The sequence below is a fragment of the Carassius auratus genome, chromosome 16 (assembly GCF_003368295.1).
Source record: "Carassius auratus strain Wakin chromosome 16, ASM336829v1, whole genome shotgun sequence".
Taxonomy (NCBI): Eukaryota; Metazoa; Chordata; class Actinopteri; order Cypriniformes; family Cyprinidae; genus Carassius; species Carassius auratus.
The window spans coordinates 3,716,928-3,730,201 of NC_039258.1; the positions used below are offsets into that span (position 1 = coordinate 3,716,928).

Genomic DNA, 13,274 nt, shown 5'->3' on the forward strand with positions numbered 1-13,274 from the left:
TTTGACAGCACTAATATATATATATATATATATATATATATATATATATATATATATATATATATATATATATATATTTATTTATTTATTTATTTATTTATTTATTTATTTATTTATTTATATATATATATTTATTTATTTATTTATTTATAAAGTCATTATGACTTAATAAATGGTTTAGATTTTTTATCACATAATTCCCATGTTTTATCTCACAGTTCTAACTTTTGATGAATTGTGTCAATTTCGACCTTTTGAATCATAATTTCAACTTGTTATCTCAATTTTGTTTCTAATCATAATTATGACATCAAAGCATGCTTATTATTATTTTTTCTCACATGTTGGAAAAGGGCTTCCATACCAAACAGACCCCAATTTAAGTAATTATGAAAAATAATCATGGTGTTACTATAGTAAAACTGCATTCACCAGTTTTGTGCACCAGGCATGTGTAAAGCAGTGCACTTATTTAAAATAGATAGTCTAATAAAATAAAACAGATGCCAGAATTTAAATCAGTATAATTGGTTTAGCTCTTTTTACAAGACTTTTTAAAAAAAAATCGCTTAAAGGGACTTTTATTTTGCAATCTGGCGAGTCTAGACGAGGATTCCTGTGAAGCGGCGCTCTGATACGCCGGCGGGCGGAAGTGACGTCACGTGTTGTGGATTGAGAGGGAGTTTGTAAGCGGGTTCGTCTCTCACAGACTACAATAAACCACATAAAGCGGTTCTCCTGATCTGGATCTCGGTACAGTGTTCTTGATGTTCTGAGTTTGAGTCTCTGAATGATTCCAGCGCGGTCTCTGCCGCTTTAGAGAGCGCTGTAATGCGGCTCTATTGTTAGCTAGCAGTAAAGCATGCTAACGTTAGTTAACTCACTTAACTAGTCGTTTTTATGGCATTCCTTTTATATAAACTGACGTTAGACAGTAATTTAGTATCTAACTACATCAGATACTCAGTTGGTCCTGATGATTGACAGCTGGTCTGTTTCAATATAAACGCACAGTCTGAGGAGAAATATTAACTTCGCATCTTTGGTGTTTCAAATCTTTATTTTGTTGTTGTTATTTTTTTTTATTGTTTTTGACAATAATTTAGTCTGCTGTTGCTCTGGTTAATATCTAACTCTGGTGCGTCATATTGAAACGATTTTTCAGTTGTTTACAGTACAATTAGCCATGAATGAATCGTTCTTTGGAGTCGACTCGCTGAGCGTTCTTAATGACTCCTTAGCGAATCAGTCTGAATTAAAATTGTGCTTTCTTTATTTTATTCTTTTGAGGGGGTAAAACTCTTATCCAGCAGTCATAAACAACAGTGACAGTGTTTTTCAAAGTGTTGAAACCCTGTTTATTTTAAATCGTAGTGTTGTCCATGCTTTCGATTATATAAAAGATAATTTTCACTTTTAAAGAAATGATATATTTTTGTTGTCCAGTGTTTTCAGGTTTTAGAAGCGAGTGTGTGGTTTGAAGAACATGCCTGAAATCAAACTCAAGCATGTCGTGTCATGCAGCAGTGAAGACAATGTAAGTCCTTTGATTGTTTTAGTTTTTTTAATAACAGTGAGAAGTGGTTTTTCAAAAACTGAAGGCCACTTTACAGTCAATGCACAATAATCTGCAAACTGGAGAAGGCTCTGTTTATGAGTTTATTGTTAACATTTTTTAATTGATTCATTTAACTCAAAATTCTATTTTATACTGAGATTTAAATGAGAGCTGCTATTAAAACATCTTTCTGAACACGAGTCACAAGATGAGGAAGAATCATGAAACTAGTTTGACACGTGTAAATAAAAGCACTTTGTGTTTATTTATGAATGCCTCTATGAATCGATTCTTGTTCACAGACTCACAAAGCAGATAATCTCCTGAGCTCCGACACGTATAGGAAATGGAAAGCTGCGAGACCGGGAGAGAAGCAAGTTTCAGTCATTCTTCAGGTGTTTTTCTTTATTTATATTTTTATTTTTATTAGGATATCTTTTTTCAAACTGTAAAAAATTTTTTTAAATTTTTTATTATTTTAATATATATATATATATATATATATATATATATATATATATATATATATATATAAATATTAATCTTTTTTTTTTCTTTTTTTTTTTTTTTTTAATTCACTGGTAACTGGATGCCACTTGCCCTTTAAAGAACTGTATTAATAATTTCTTTAAATGAAATATTAACCTCTTTTTGTTTCTCTAGTTGGAAAAGGAAGAGCAAATTCACAGCATAGACATTGGAAATGAAGGCTCTGCTTTCATTGAGGTCCTTGTTGGACACTCCACGTCCGTCAAAAACCAAGACTTTCAGGTGCGTCATGAAGTTACACACTTTAGCAGCATCAAACAGTTTAATCAAAAGAGCTTTTGATAAAGTTTAGAACGCATGAATTTATTTACAATCCAGATTAGTTAATTTTTTGTTTCAAGTAGCTGTAAAAAAAACATAATATTAAAAAAGAAATGTTTTATTGTAAGTAACAGAAATATTAATGGAAACATCATAACCTTGCAACTTATATTTGTAAATTGTATTTTATTTTTTATATGGTTGTGTATTGCTGTAAATTGGGTAAATGACTTGTGCACATTCAATCTAAATATTAATTTTGCGTGCTGTTAATGCATCTTTCTGGTGTTTAGGTTCTGCTGGTCACGTCGTCCTTCATGTCGCCCACAGAGAGTCGTAACGGCACGAACACTAACCGCGTGCGTCTCTTCGGGCCGAACCAGCTGGTGAAGGCCACGGCGCAGGAGAAGTGGGACTGTGTGAAGATCGTGTGCAGTCAGCCGTACAGCAAGGTGAGCATGTCACCATTCACTCTCCAAACCCGTGTGCACCCTTCATGTGTGAATGAGTCTTTATCTGTGTTTGTGTACAGTCAATAGCGTATGGAGTTGCCTTCATAAAGCTGCACTCTCCTCCGGACGCTACCGATGCTCCTGTCTCGACTCCTCCGGTGAGTGCTGCTCCTCCAGCGTCCCACTGTTTGACGGAGTGAGCTCTGACAGATCTCTTCACTTTCTCACTTAGAATCACAATATTTTGCAATATTTCACAATTTTTACTGTATTTTTGATTAATTAAATGCATCCGATCGCAAACTGTTTGACAGCATGAGCTCTGACAGATCTGTTCACATTCTCACTTTGAATCACAATATTTTGCAATATTGCACAATTTTTACTGTATTGTTGATTAATTAAATGCATCCGACCCCAAAGTGTTTATTGGCGTGAGCTCTGACAGATCCGCTCTCTTTCCTATTTTGAAACAATAAGCACAATATTTCACAAATTTTACTGTATTTTTGATTAAATCAATGCATCCGACCGCAAACTGTTTGACGGCGTGAGCTCTGACAGGTCTCTTAACTTTCTCACTTTGAATCACAACATTTCACAATTTTTACTGTGTTTTTTTAATTAAATAAATGCATCCGACCGCAAACTGTATGACGTGTGAGCTCTATCAGATCTGTTCACGCTCTCACTTTGAAGAATCACAATAATATTTAGCAATTTTTACTGTATTTATCATCAAGTAAATGCATCCGACCCGAACTGTTTGACGGCGTGAGCTTGAGATCTGTTCACTTTCTCCTGACAGAAACTCACTAAACTGGGTCAGTTCAGAGTCAAAGACGATTCACCCTCCTCTGGCTCCAACATCCAGCCGGGAAGCCTGTTCTTCAGCAGAGACAGCGGCGCTAAACCCAGCGCAGGACTCAAGGGTAACACACATTACAGTATTAATGGAAACCGTTTGTAATGAAGCTAAGCATGATGTTTTATGGTTGATCAAAATTACACAGCCCTGCAGCATATTTGCTATTCCAGAAATAGCATCTTGTTTTTCATCACACTTATGTTAAGAAGTCTTGTTATTCCTTAATCAGCAGAAAAACACACAAACACACGATTCCTTTCTGAATTTGTGCCATATTACTACTATTTAATCAATTATCAGATGCTTTGTGCTCTTATGGTATCCAGACAGACACAGAAAATCACAGATTTTGTGAAAAAAAAAGCTTATTTTGTAAAGTTTTTTGAGGTTATATTTATATTTTGAACATGTTTTTCCACTCATTTAAGTTAAATAATTAATTCAGAATTTGTATTTTTGTCATTAAAAGTGAAACCTTTTATATTTGGCTGCTTTTTTCACTATGACAAGTGCATAAAAGCTGATACATGAACTGTATTTTCCGGACTATGTCACACTTTTTTTCATAGTTTGGCTGGAACTGCGACTTATAGTCAGGTGCGACCTATTTATCAAAATTTATTTTACATGAACCGAGAGAAAACATTACCGTCTCCAGCCACCAGAGGGCGCTCTATGCTGCTCCGTTCTCCTTTAGTTTACACTGAAGACATAGAGCGCCCTCTGGTGGTTGGAGATGGTAATGTTTTCTCTTGGTTCTAAATAAATGCAACTTATAGTCCAGCGCGACTTAGGTTTTTTTCCTCATCATGACGTATTTTTGGACTGATGCGACTTATACTCAGGTGCGACTTATAGTCCAAAAAATACAGTATGTAATTTATAAAATATAAATTCTCCACCGGTTTGTTTCACCAGTGTCTCCTCAGAATGACAGATTGAGTTACGCCGCTGCTGCTCTGAAATCTGAAGCTTCGTCCACACAGACGTCTCCCAGCAGCTCACAACAGGTACCTGTGCTTATTTTTCAAGAAATTAAAGAAATTACTTCTTTTTTTGCATCAAGGATGCATTAAAATGATCGAAAGTGACAGTAGAGACATTTATAATGTAATCTCTTTCAATTAATGCTGTTCTTTTGAACTTTCTGTTCATTTGTGAATCTTGAAAAATAAAATGCATCACGGTTTCCACAAAAACATTGTGCAGCACAACTGTTTTCATCATTGCTAATAATCAGAAATGTTTCTTGAGCTGTAAAGCATCATATTAGACTGTGACATGTGACACTGAAGACTGGAGGAATGATGCTGAAAATACAGCTTTGATCTCAGAAATTAATTACATTTTAACAGATATTCACACAGAAAACCGCTGTTTTGAATCACAATAATATATTGCAATTTTTACTGTACTTTTGATCAAGTAAATCCATCCAATCCCAAACTTCTTGTAACAGTAGTGTATTTGTTAACAAGTTAGTGTCATGGGCTCCATCTCTCTGTGTTTGAACTCCTCAGTGTTTCTTTATTAAGGAATTGAGCTCATGAATTGTACCTATGTACTCCAACTAATGAGCAGCTCATTTAACTTCATTAGTAAATTAGCTCCAGCTTTTTGACCGTAAATCATCTCTACAATGCTGTACATGTCAAGCTCCAAACAGCACATCAGAGTTTCTTAAAAGACGCTCAGTTCTTTGAGACCCGCTGCTCAATGTGTTTGCTGATGTTCTTCTCGTAGGCTCCTGTGAAAAGGAAGTTTGAGTTCAGTAAAGAGCGTCTGGAAGCCGCCGGTCCGCCGCCCAAAAAGCCCAGTTCATCTGGTTCTTCTGAACCAAACACTGCCACACCGAAACCTAAAGCAAGAACCGGAGCGACCGCGAGTCCTGTCAGCAGCGGTAAGTGCATGAAAAAATTGCATACGTTTTTATAAAAGGTTTAGTTTACCCAAAAATGAAAATGTGCTCTTCCCCCTCAGTTCATCCATGAATAACATGATTTTTTTAGTTGTTTTAGCTTTTAAAAACCCATTTTATTTCATTTTAATGAAATGAACGTGCTTCTAATGTGACTAAATAATTATCGCGCTTCTTAATTTTGCAGCTTCTCCAGCCCAGAAGACATCAGACAAGCGAGAGAGTCCGAAATCCAAGCCAGAGCCCAAACCAAAACCTAAACCCAAACCTAAAGCCAGGTCTGCAGATCCGGTGCCTCTCAATCGCATCTTGGAGGGAGTTGTGTTTGTCCTGAGCGGCTTCCAGAACCCGTTCCGCGGAGACCTGAGGGACAAAGCGCTGGAGATGGGAGCCCGATACCGGCCGGACTGGACGCCGGACTCCACACACCTCATGTAAGGAGCTAGTGTTGTCAAAGAACCCGGTACTTTGGTACCAAGTCGGGACTAAAAAAATAAAAATGTTACTACAGAGACTGAAGCATGTGACGCTTGCAGTAATGAGGACATAAATACATAAACAACATCACCAGAACTGTTCTGAGTCACTGCACATTGATTTTACCGTTTCGATTGAGTAAAACCAGTGTCAATTTAAAGGTATTCACGGTAACCCGTCAAAATAAAAGTTCATTTTTACATAAAGGTATTGTGCTAGAAATATTACTATTATTTAGTAGAATGTACTGTATGTGATACTGCTACTACTGTTGAAAAAATTTATAAAACTTTATTTTTTAAAGAAATAAATCACACAAGATTTCTTCCGTGTTTAAATTTTAATAGCAAATCCCCTTTATTTAACAAAAAATAAAATGTTTAAATTTCGTTAATTAAAAGACAAATTAAATTTGAGTGAAACTTGTTTTCTGTTTTTCATAATTATATAACTTGTAGAAAATGTTAAACATAATTGAAAATAAGTATAAAGAATGGCAATGTTTTTTGATTTTTAGTGATTTAGTGTTTTTTTTTTTATTAAATTAGCATATTTTTGTGTTTTGCTTTGGTACCGAAATTGGTACAGAGAACCGTGGATTTTTACTGGTATCGTACCGAATACTGAAATTCTGGCACCGTGACAACACTATAAGGAGCTCGTTATCAGTGTAACGAGGCGATTAGAGTAGTGGATATCAGCTTTTCCACCAATATTGGTTTTTGACAGCTGAAAATAAAAGTAAAGTAAAGATCATGTTCCATTAAGATATTTAGTAAATATCCTATCGTAAATATATCAAAGCGTAATGTTTGATTAGTAATATGCATTGCTATGAACTTCATTTGAACAGCTTTAAAGACTATTTTCTCAATATTTAGATTTTTTTTTGCTCCCTCAGATTCCAGATTTTCAAATAGTTGTGTCTCAGACAGATATTGTCCTCCTAACAAACCACACATCAATGAAGAGATGATTTATTCAGCTTCAGATGATGCATACATTTTTTTTGAGTTCACAAATAGACACTTTACAAGATCTTTGCAAGGTTTGTGAAATTAAATGTTCATTAAATGCATAGTTGCTGAATGCTGACAGTAAATGAGAAAGTATTATAATGTTTGCTTTTCTAGTTATAACACTCTTTTGTATGAATTGTAATCGTATCGGCTGATGCCTATAGTTGAGAAATGCCAAATATCGGCCGATATATCGGCATTGGTGATATATCGGTTGAGCACTAGTGTAGAGCCTCATGACGTGATTCAGCGTTCAGAACTGACTTGCTTTTGTTCAGAGCTTCTGTGTCTCTCCTGCAGCTGTGCTTTCGCCAACACACCCAAATACAGTCAGGTGAAAGCAGCCGGAGGCATCATCGTCAGGAAGGAGTGGGTGATGGACTGCCACAAAACAAAGAAGAAGATCTCTTTCAAACGGTGAGCATGAACTTCTCTGTTCTGTCTTTATTGATGGCTGTCCTGTCAGCTGATCATATCGTCAGAATCATGGGAACTGCTATAGTGCATGTTGAGTTTTCTAGTAGCATCATTCAGGTCAGAGTTGTTATACTTAACTTAGACTGAAACTATTTTAAAGAAAAAATTTTTTTTAATTGAAATCAGCTGAATTGAAAATGTAAGTATTAGTTGAAAAACTTTGTAATGTTGCCTTAAGAGCTAACTGAAATAAAAGTATGTACTACTAAAACTACTAAATCAGAAATAAAAATAAATAAAAGTTAAATAGCAATATTAAAAACCCCAAAACGAATAAAAAATTAAATACGCAACAAACTGAATAAACAATAAATTAAAGCTAAATAATAAATAAAAATAAAAATAAAAAAGACCACACAAAATTACTATAACTTAAAATAAAGCAAAATATATAAATATAAAAAACAAAAATTACACATTTACACATTTAAAACATTTCTAAAACAGTTGAAAAACTTTCTAATGTTGCCTTAGGCACTAACTGACTCTTTGAGGAAATTCTGAGAAAAAGGTTAGAATTTGAGTTATATAAAAAAAAAAAATTACATTTTGTGACTATGAAAAATGTATAATTTTGACCCATACAATGTATTGTTGTCTATTTCTACAAATACACCTGTGCTACTGATGACTGCTTCTGTTCTGAAGTATGTGTGTGATTCTTCATGAGTGTTTACAGTCTTAATCCTGTTCCTGGAATCGACTTTCATGTTCAAACTTTCCCATCCAGTCCCAGTTAAACTCGTTGTTTTTCCAGGTATCTCATGGATGGAGCCGAGTCCAGCTCAGAGAGTGAAGCAGAAGAGGACGAGAGCGAGGAGGAAGTGCAGAAAGCGGTAAATGCATTGTGTGTCCTTCATGCTTTAGGAGTGACATCTCAAGAACCATCTCTTTCCATCAGAGCATTATAACCTTGATGGGTTGACTTCCTGACACACATCATCGTCTCCAGCAGGAGACACGTGAGTGACATTAATGCATTAACACTGGTTTCCTCATGCTTTTCTAGAAAACACCAGAAAAGAGGCAGATGACCCCAAAAAAGCAGCCGATCAAGGAAGAGGAGGAGGAGGAGGGAGGTTCAACAGATGCTGAAGATCCAGGTGAAGACACTGAGTATTGTCTTCTTTGCTTGTCTTCTATGTTTAAGAGTGAGGATCTTATTCTAGAGAGCGTGTGATTGGACGAGTCTAGTGCAGCATGAGTCACAATACTCTGAGTATCCAGAGTATTACAGAGTATGACTGGAGTATTACAATCAATCGTTAATCTGTTAGGACTGATGGGATTTGTTGCCAGAGCTTATCTAGGTTTGCCATTTCTTATTCTTTATCCATCTCTTTAACATGTTAAACATCAGCGTAAAATAAACCAGCGTCTGATTTGTTTTTGGCTTCTTATGCACTTGTACATTTTTGTGAAAGTTGACTGAAGTTTATTATTATTTACTTAAATACTTTTATAGAATTTAATCACGTTTTGAATTAGCTTAAAATGTCTAATTTTCATTTAATATTTTCGATATTTATTTGTTTTAAATATATTTATAAATATATAAAAATATATTAATTTATTTAAAGTTTAAGTACTAAACATTTGATGTATTTTTCATTACGTTTTACTCGTCTTTTTATCTAATATTTATATTCTTTCAGTTTTTTTCAATTCATGAGTTTTCAGTTTTAGTTTTTAGTAATTTGATCTTTGTCTTTTTTTTAATGTATTTCTATTTAACTTTATTTATACATTTTATTTCAAATAGTAAAGCAGCTAAAACTTTATTTAGCTGCCAAAGACACATTTCTTTAAAAAAAAATACATTAAAGTTTTTTCGTCTAATGTTTAGAATATTGCAGCTTTTTTTAGTTAATGAAAATATTTTAGTTTTAAGTAATTTGATCTTGATCTCTCTTATTTTGGTAATTTTTATTTAAAAAAAATACATATTTTTATTTACAAAAAAAAGTGTATTTTTAGTTACTTGCCAAAACAGCATTTCTAGTTTTCTTTTACATTTAAGTCATTTTTTCTTATGAACAATAAAAAAAAGAAACTATAGCACCCCTGCCGTCTAAGGGAGGAAGTCACATGAATGTTTATTTATTTATGTTTGTGTTTATATCTCAGATGTTTCGTGATTTGAGCTTATTTTTACACTGTCAGAAAGATTCATTCAATTTGCTTCACGTCTATCAAGATCCAAATGATAGGGAAAAAATACTAAATTGAGATAAAGCACCTTTCATTTGTAATGCATTGTATTTTAGGGGCTATGCAAAATAGATTGCATGATTTATTTAAATTTTGTGTTTTTTTTTATCTTTATGTATTGCTTTGGAAATAACCTCCACTCTCAGAGGATGACGGCTCTGGCATGGACACTGAAGACGAGCTGAACAGGTCAGACATTTATTGCTCTCTAAATACATCGAGTTCCTCGTAAGTCTGGTAATTGTTCTTTGATTTTGATTTTGAAGACTAGAAAGTAAAAAAAAATAATTATTATTTGAAATAGAAATGTTACAAAAATGTCACCTTTGATCAATTTAATGTGTCCTTGCTGACAAAAATTATAATTTTCTTGAATCAATAATAAAAGAGAAATCATCTGACTGGTACTATATGCCAAAAATAACCTAAAATATTTAATAAACAAAAATGCATTGGCTGGGCCTTTGTATGCTTGTTTATTAAATATTTAAGCCAGTTTGATGATGCATTATAATCATCTGCTGGTTAAAACATTCCTGTTCATGAATGTCAAATAGTTCCTTGTTTTTCAGATCCGTAACGCTCCAGTGTTTATATTCGACTGTTTCAGGGTGGAAATGGAGAGCAGGAGGAAGAAAGCAGCGCAGGAAAGCACATCAGTTCAGGTGAAAGATGAAGATCCGTACGGCGGCTCTACTGATGAGAACACAGATGCTGAGGAAGAGGAGGATAAACCCATCCCTGAACTACCAGGTCTGACGCCTCGCCACTTCATCTGGACTTGGACGTCTTCAGTATTTCATTTATTAAATCATCTTCATGTTTTTCTCCTACAGACTTCCTAACAGGAAAACGGTTCTATCTTTACGGCAAGTTCCCTGACAACCAGAAGAGGCAACTTCAGCGCTACATCATCGCCTTCAACGGGTACGAGACAGACGTGCATTCAGATAAACTCGAGTGGCATTAGGTGCGGCGTGAGCGATGTAATGATCTGATTTGTGTGATTCCTCAGAGCCGTCGAAGACTACATGAGCGAGAAGGTCCAGTTTGTCATCACCAGCGAGGGATGGGACGAATCGTTTGAGGAAGTGAGTATTGCGTATTGGTATTGGTAATATGCCAATTACATATGGCATATCCTAAAGGGTTCATATTACATTTCTAAAAACATTATGTATTTGGTCTGTTTAGGATAGTTTAAGGTAAAAAAAAAATAGGATTCATTATTTTATGCATAATGTTCATTATTGTTTCTCCTCTCTGATGTGTTTTTCTGAAACATTGATTTTTACAAGACTTATTGTTCTGAAAGCGAGGTGAGCTCTGATTGGCCAGCTGTCCAGTGCGCTGTGATTGGCTGAATACCTCAAGCGTGAGACCGATATGTTACACCCCCTTACCATATTTGGAAACACTCAACAATCCTACAGCGAGAATAAAAGCTACGCCTTCTTTATTTGGGCGGAGTTATGCAAATCATCCAACACAGTAATGTAGATTAGTGGAGGCATTTTAGGAAGGCGTGGACGAGTCTTAACTTTTTTGAAAAAATATCTCTTTGGGTTTGAAACTTCGTGAAATCTTTGCAACTTGACGAATGTTATATATGCAGGAACAGCTTGTAACATTCAAAAAACATGAAGTTGCGTCATATGACCCCTTCAAATTCCACAAGAAAGTCTTAATTATGATATAATGAGGTCTTAATGTGACGATTAAACTTCAAAGGCTATGGTTTGATTAAAGAAGTATGAGCACCACCTGCTGGCAGAGAATAAATGTGCATTTTCAATAAGCCCGTCTGCTGTTTTTGTTCAGACAAAAGTGAAAATCGACACGTTTTTACCCTGCAAACACGTTGATAACTGGTGGATCAAGAAAAGTAACAAGTAAACCAATGCTGAATATAGATTATTTTTTTATTTTTTTTTTTAATATATATACAGATGGCTTTCTTGACTCTGTAAAATTACTTAAAGAACCATTATTCTCAAACTTAATTGTTTTTTGACTAAGTCCATTGTCAAGTGTCTTCATGTGTTGGTCAGGCTTTGTAAAAAAAAATGTCCTTACTGTTTTAAGTTGCACAAATTTTTTTTTATTGTTTGCTTTTAATAGACCGTCCATTTTGAAAGGCTTTGAGAAGTCTTCCTCGACAGATCATTCATGTGATGTTCTCCAGCAGGGCCGCACTATTAATGAAAACCCTCGGCCTGCAGCTCTCCCCACTCCTTTCTTCCTTTTCATCATCTTTTACTGCCTGTTCTGTCTTTTTTACAGGCCTTGATGGAGAATGGCAATCTGAGCTTTGTGAAACCTACCTGGATTTTCGCCATCAATGACAGGCAGAAGTTGCTACCGTACCAGCCCTACACCGTCGTGCCTTAAGAGCGAGATTAAGTCGTCTTGCTCTTTGAGAACTCAGCTATCAATCCCAGCCTTGACCTGAGGAGACATTAGCCATCGTAGAGGAGTAGTTCGACCTGTAAATTAAGCGTCGCCCTCGTGTCATTCCAAACCTGTATGAATTTCTCTTTTTTGTTTTTGCCATCTTTTGTGATCTACAGAAGAGCGTCATACAGGTTTAGAGGGGCGTGTGAATGACTAATTTATGTGTTTTCATTTCTGGTGTTGAAATATATTTGCCTGTCACAAGTCGTTGTTTTGATGTTGCGAAACTAAAGTCAGATACCACCCCAGAGATAAAAGACTAATCCACATTCAACACCCGCTTTACCAACAGCCCAAAAACTGTTGAATATGAATTAATAAAGACCTGGACCTGAAGTCTTTTTTGGATCTGACTTATGCCAAACATACTCATTTAATATGTTCACATGGTTAATTATTGATTAGCTAATCCATATTCACATTTGTTGCCCACATTGCTTTGCTCAAGACCCAAGCTTTTTAACATCTGTAGGTGTGGCCTACAGAATATTACAACAATATTGCTTTGGTTTGAGCTATTTGAATATTCAAACAACCATATATGTATATATAAAAAAAAAGCTCCTGAAATAAAAACTGCTGTAAAAACATGAATTAGGTATATTTGTAGAATGTTTGTTTATGATAGGTCAACTCTGGCAGTTTTAATGTTTTGCTGTTTACTGTTTTTATTTCAAAATCCCTTTTGTGTGTCGATTTTGATGTCTTTTGTTTTCTTTAAATGAAATTAATATTTTGAAGTTCTCATTTGAAGCGTTGGCAGAATAAAGTTGGAATATAGTTACACTATAATATAGTTTCTTTTCAGGAAAACCAATATCTTCTGTCTCTCTTACTGTTAGTAAGGTATTTTTCTTGTGATTTTACAATTTTTCTAATAATCCAATCATTCAAAACCTTTACCTGATTTGCAGGTGGAAATTTGTTGTCGACTGTTGTCTAAAACCATTCATCTAAGCCATCTTAACTATTTTGATGTCTGTCCCAGCAAAACCCCCCATGAGACAGTTTTATATTTCAGCAGAGATTC

General features: G+C 34.9%; 1 protein-coding gene across 1 annotated transcript; it reads left to right on the forward strand.

Annotated features, from left to right (window-relative positions):
* The first annotated feature begins 619 nt into the window (after positions 1–619).
* xrcc1 (X-ray repair complementing defective repair in Chinese hamster cells 1) lies at positions 620–13,033 on the forward strand. Its single transcript, XM_026283401.1, has 18 exons — positions 620–753; positions 1,447–1,537; positions 1,861–1,953; positions 2,222–2,329; positions 2,662–2,820; positions 2,901–2,978; positions 3,629–3,752; positions 4,607–4,698; positions 5,432–5,588; positions 5,794–6,040; positions 7,403–7,519; positions 8,337–8,415; positions 8,589–8,682; positions 9,937–9,979; positions 10,401–10,543; positions 10,627–10,717; positions 10,806–10,881; positions 12,074–13,033. Exons 2-18 carry the CDS (start codon positions 1,487–1,489, stop codon positions 12,179–12,181), a joined length of 1,860 nt encoding a protein of 619 aa, XP_026139186.1. The 5' UTR covers positions 620–753; positions 1,447–1,486; the 3' UTR covers positions 12,182–13,033.
* The last annotated feature ends 241 nt before the right edge of the window (positions 13,034–13,274 follow it).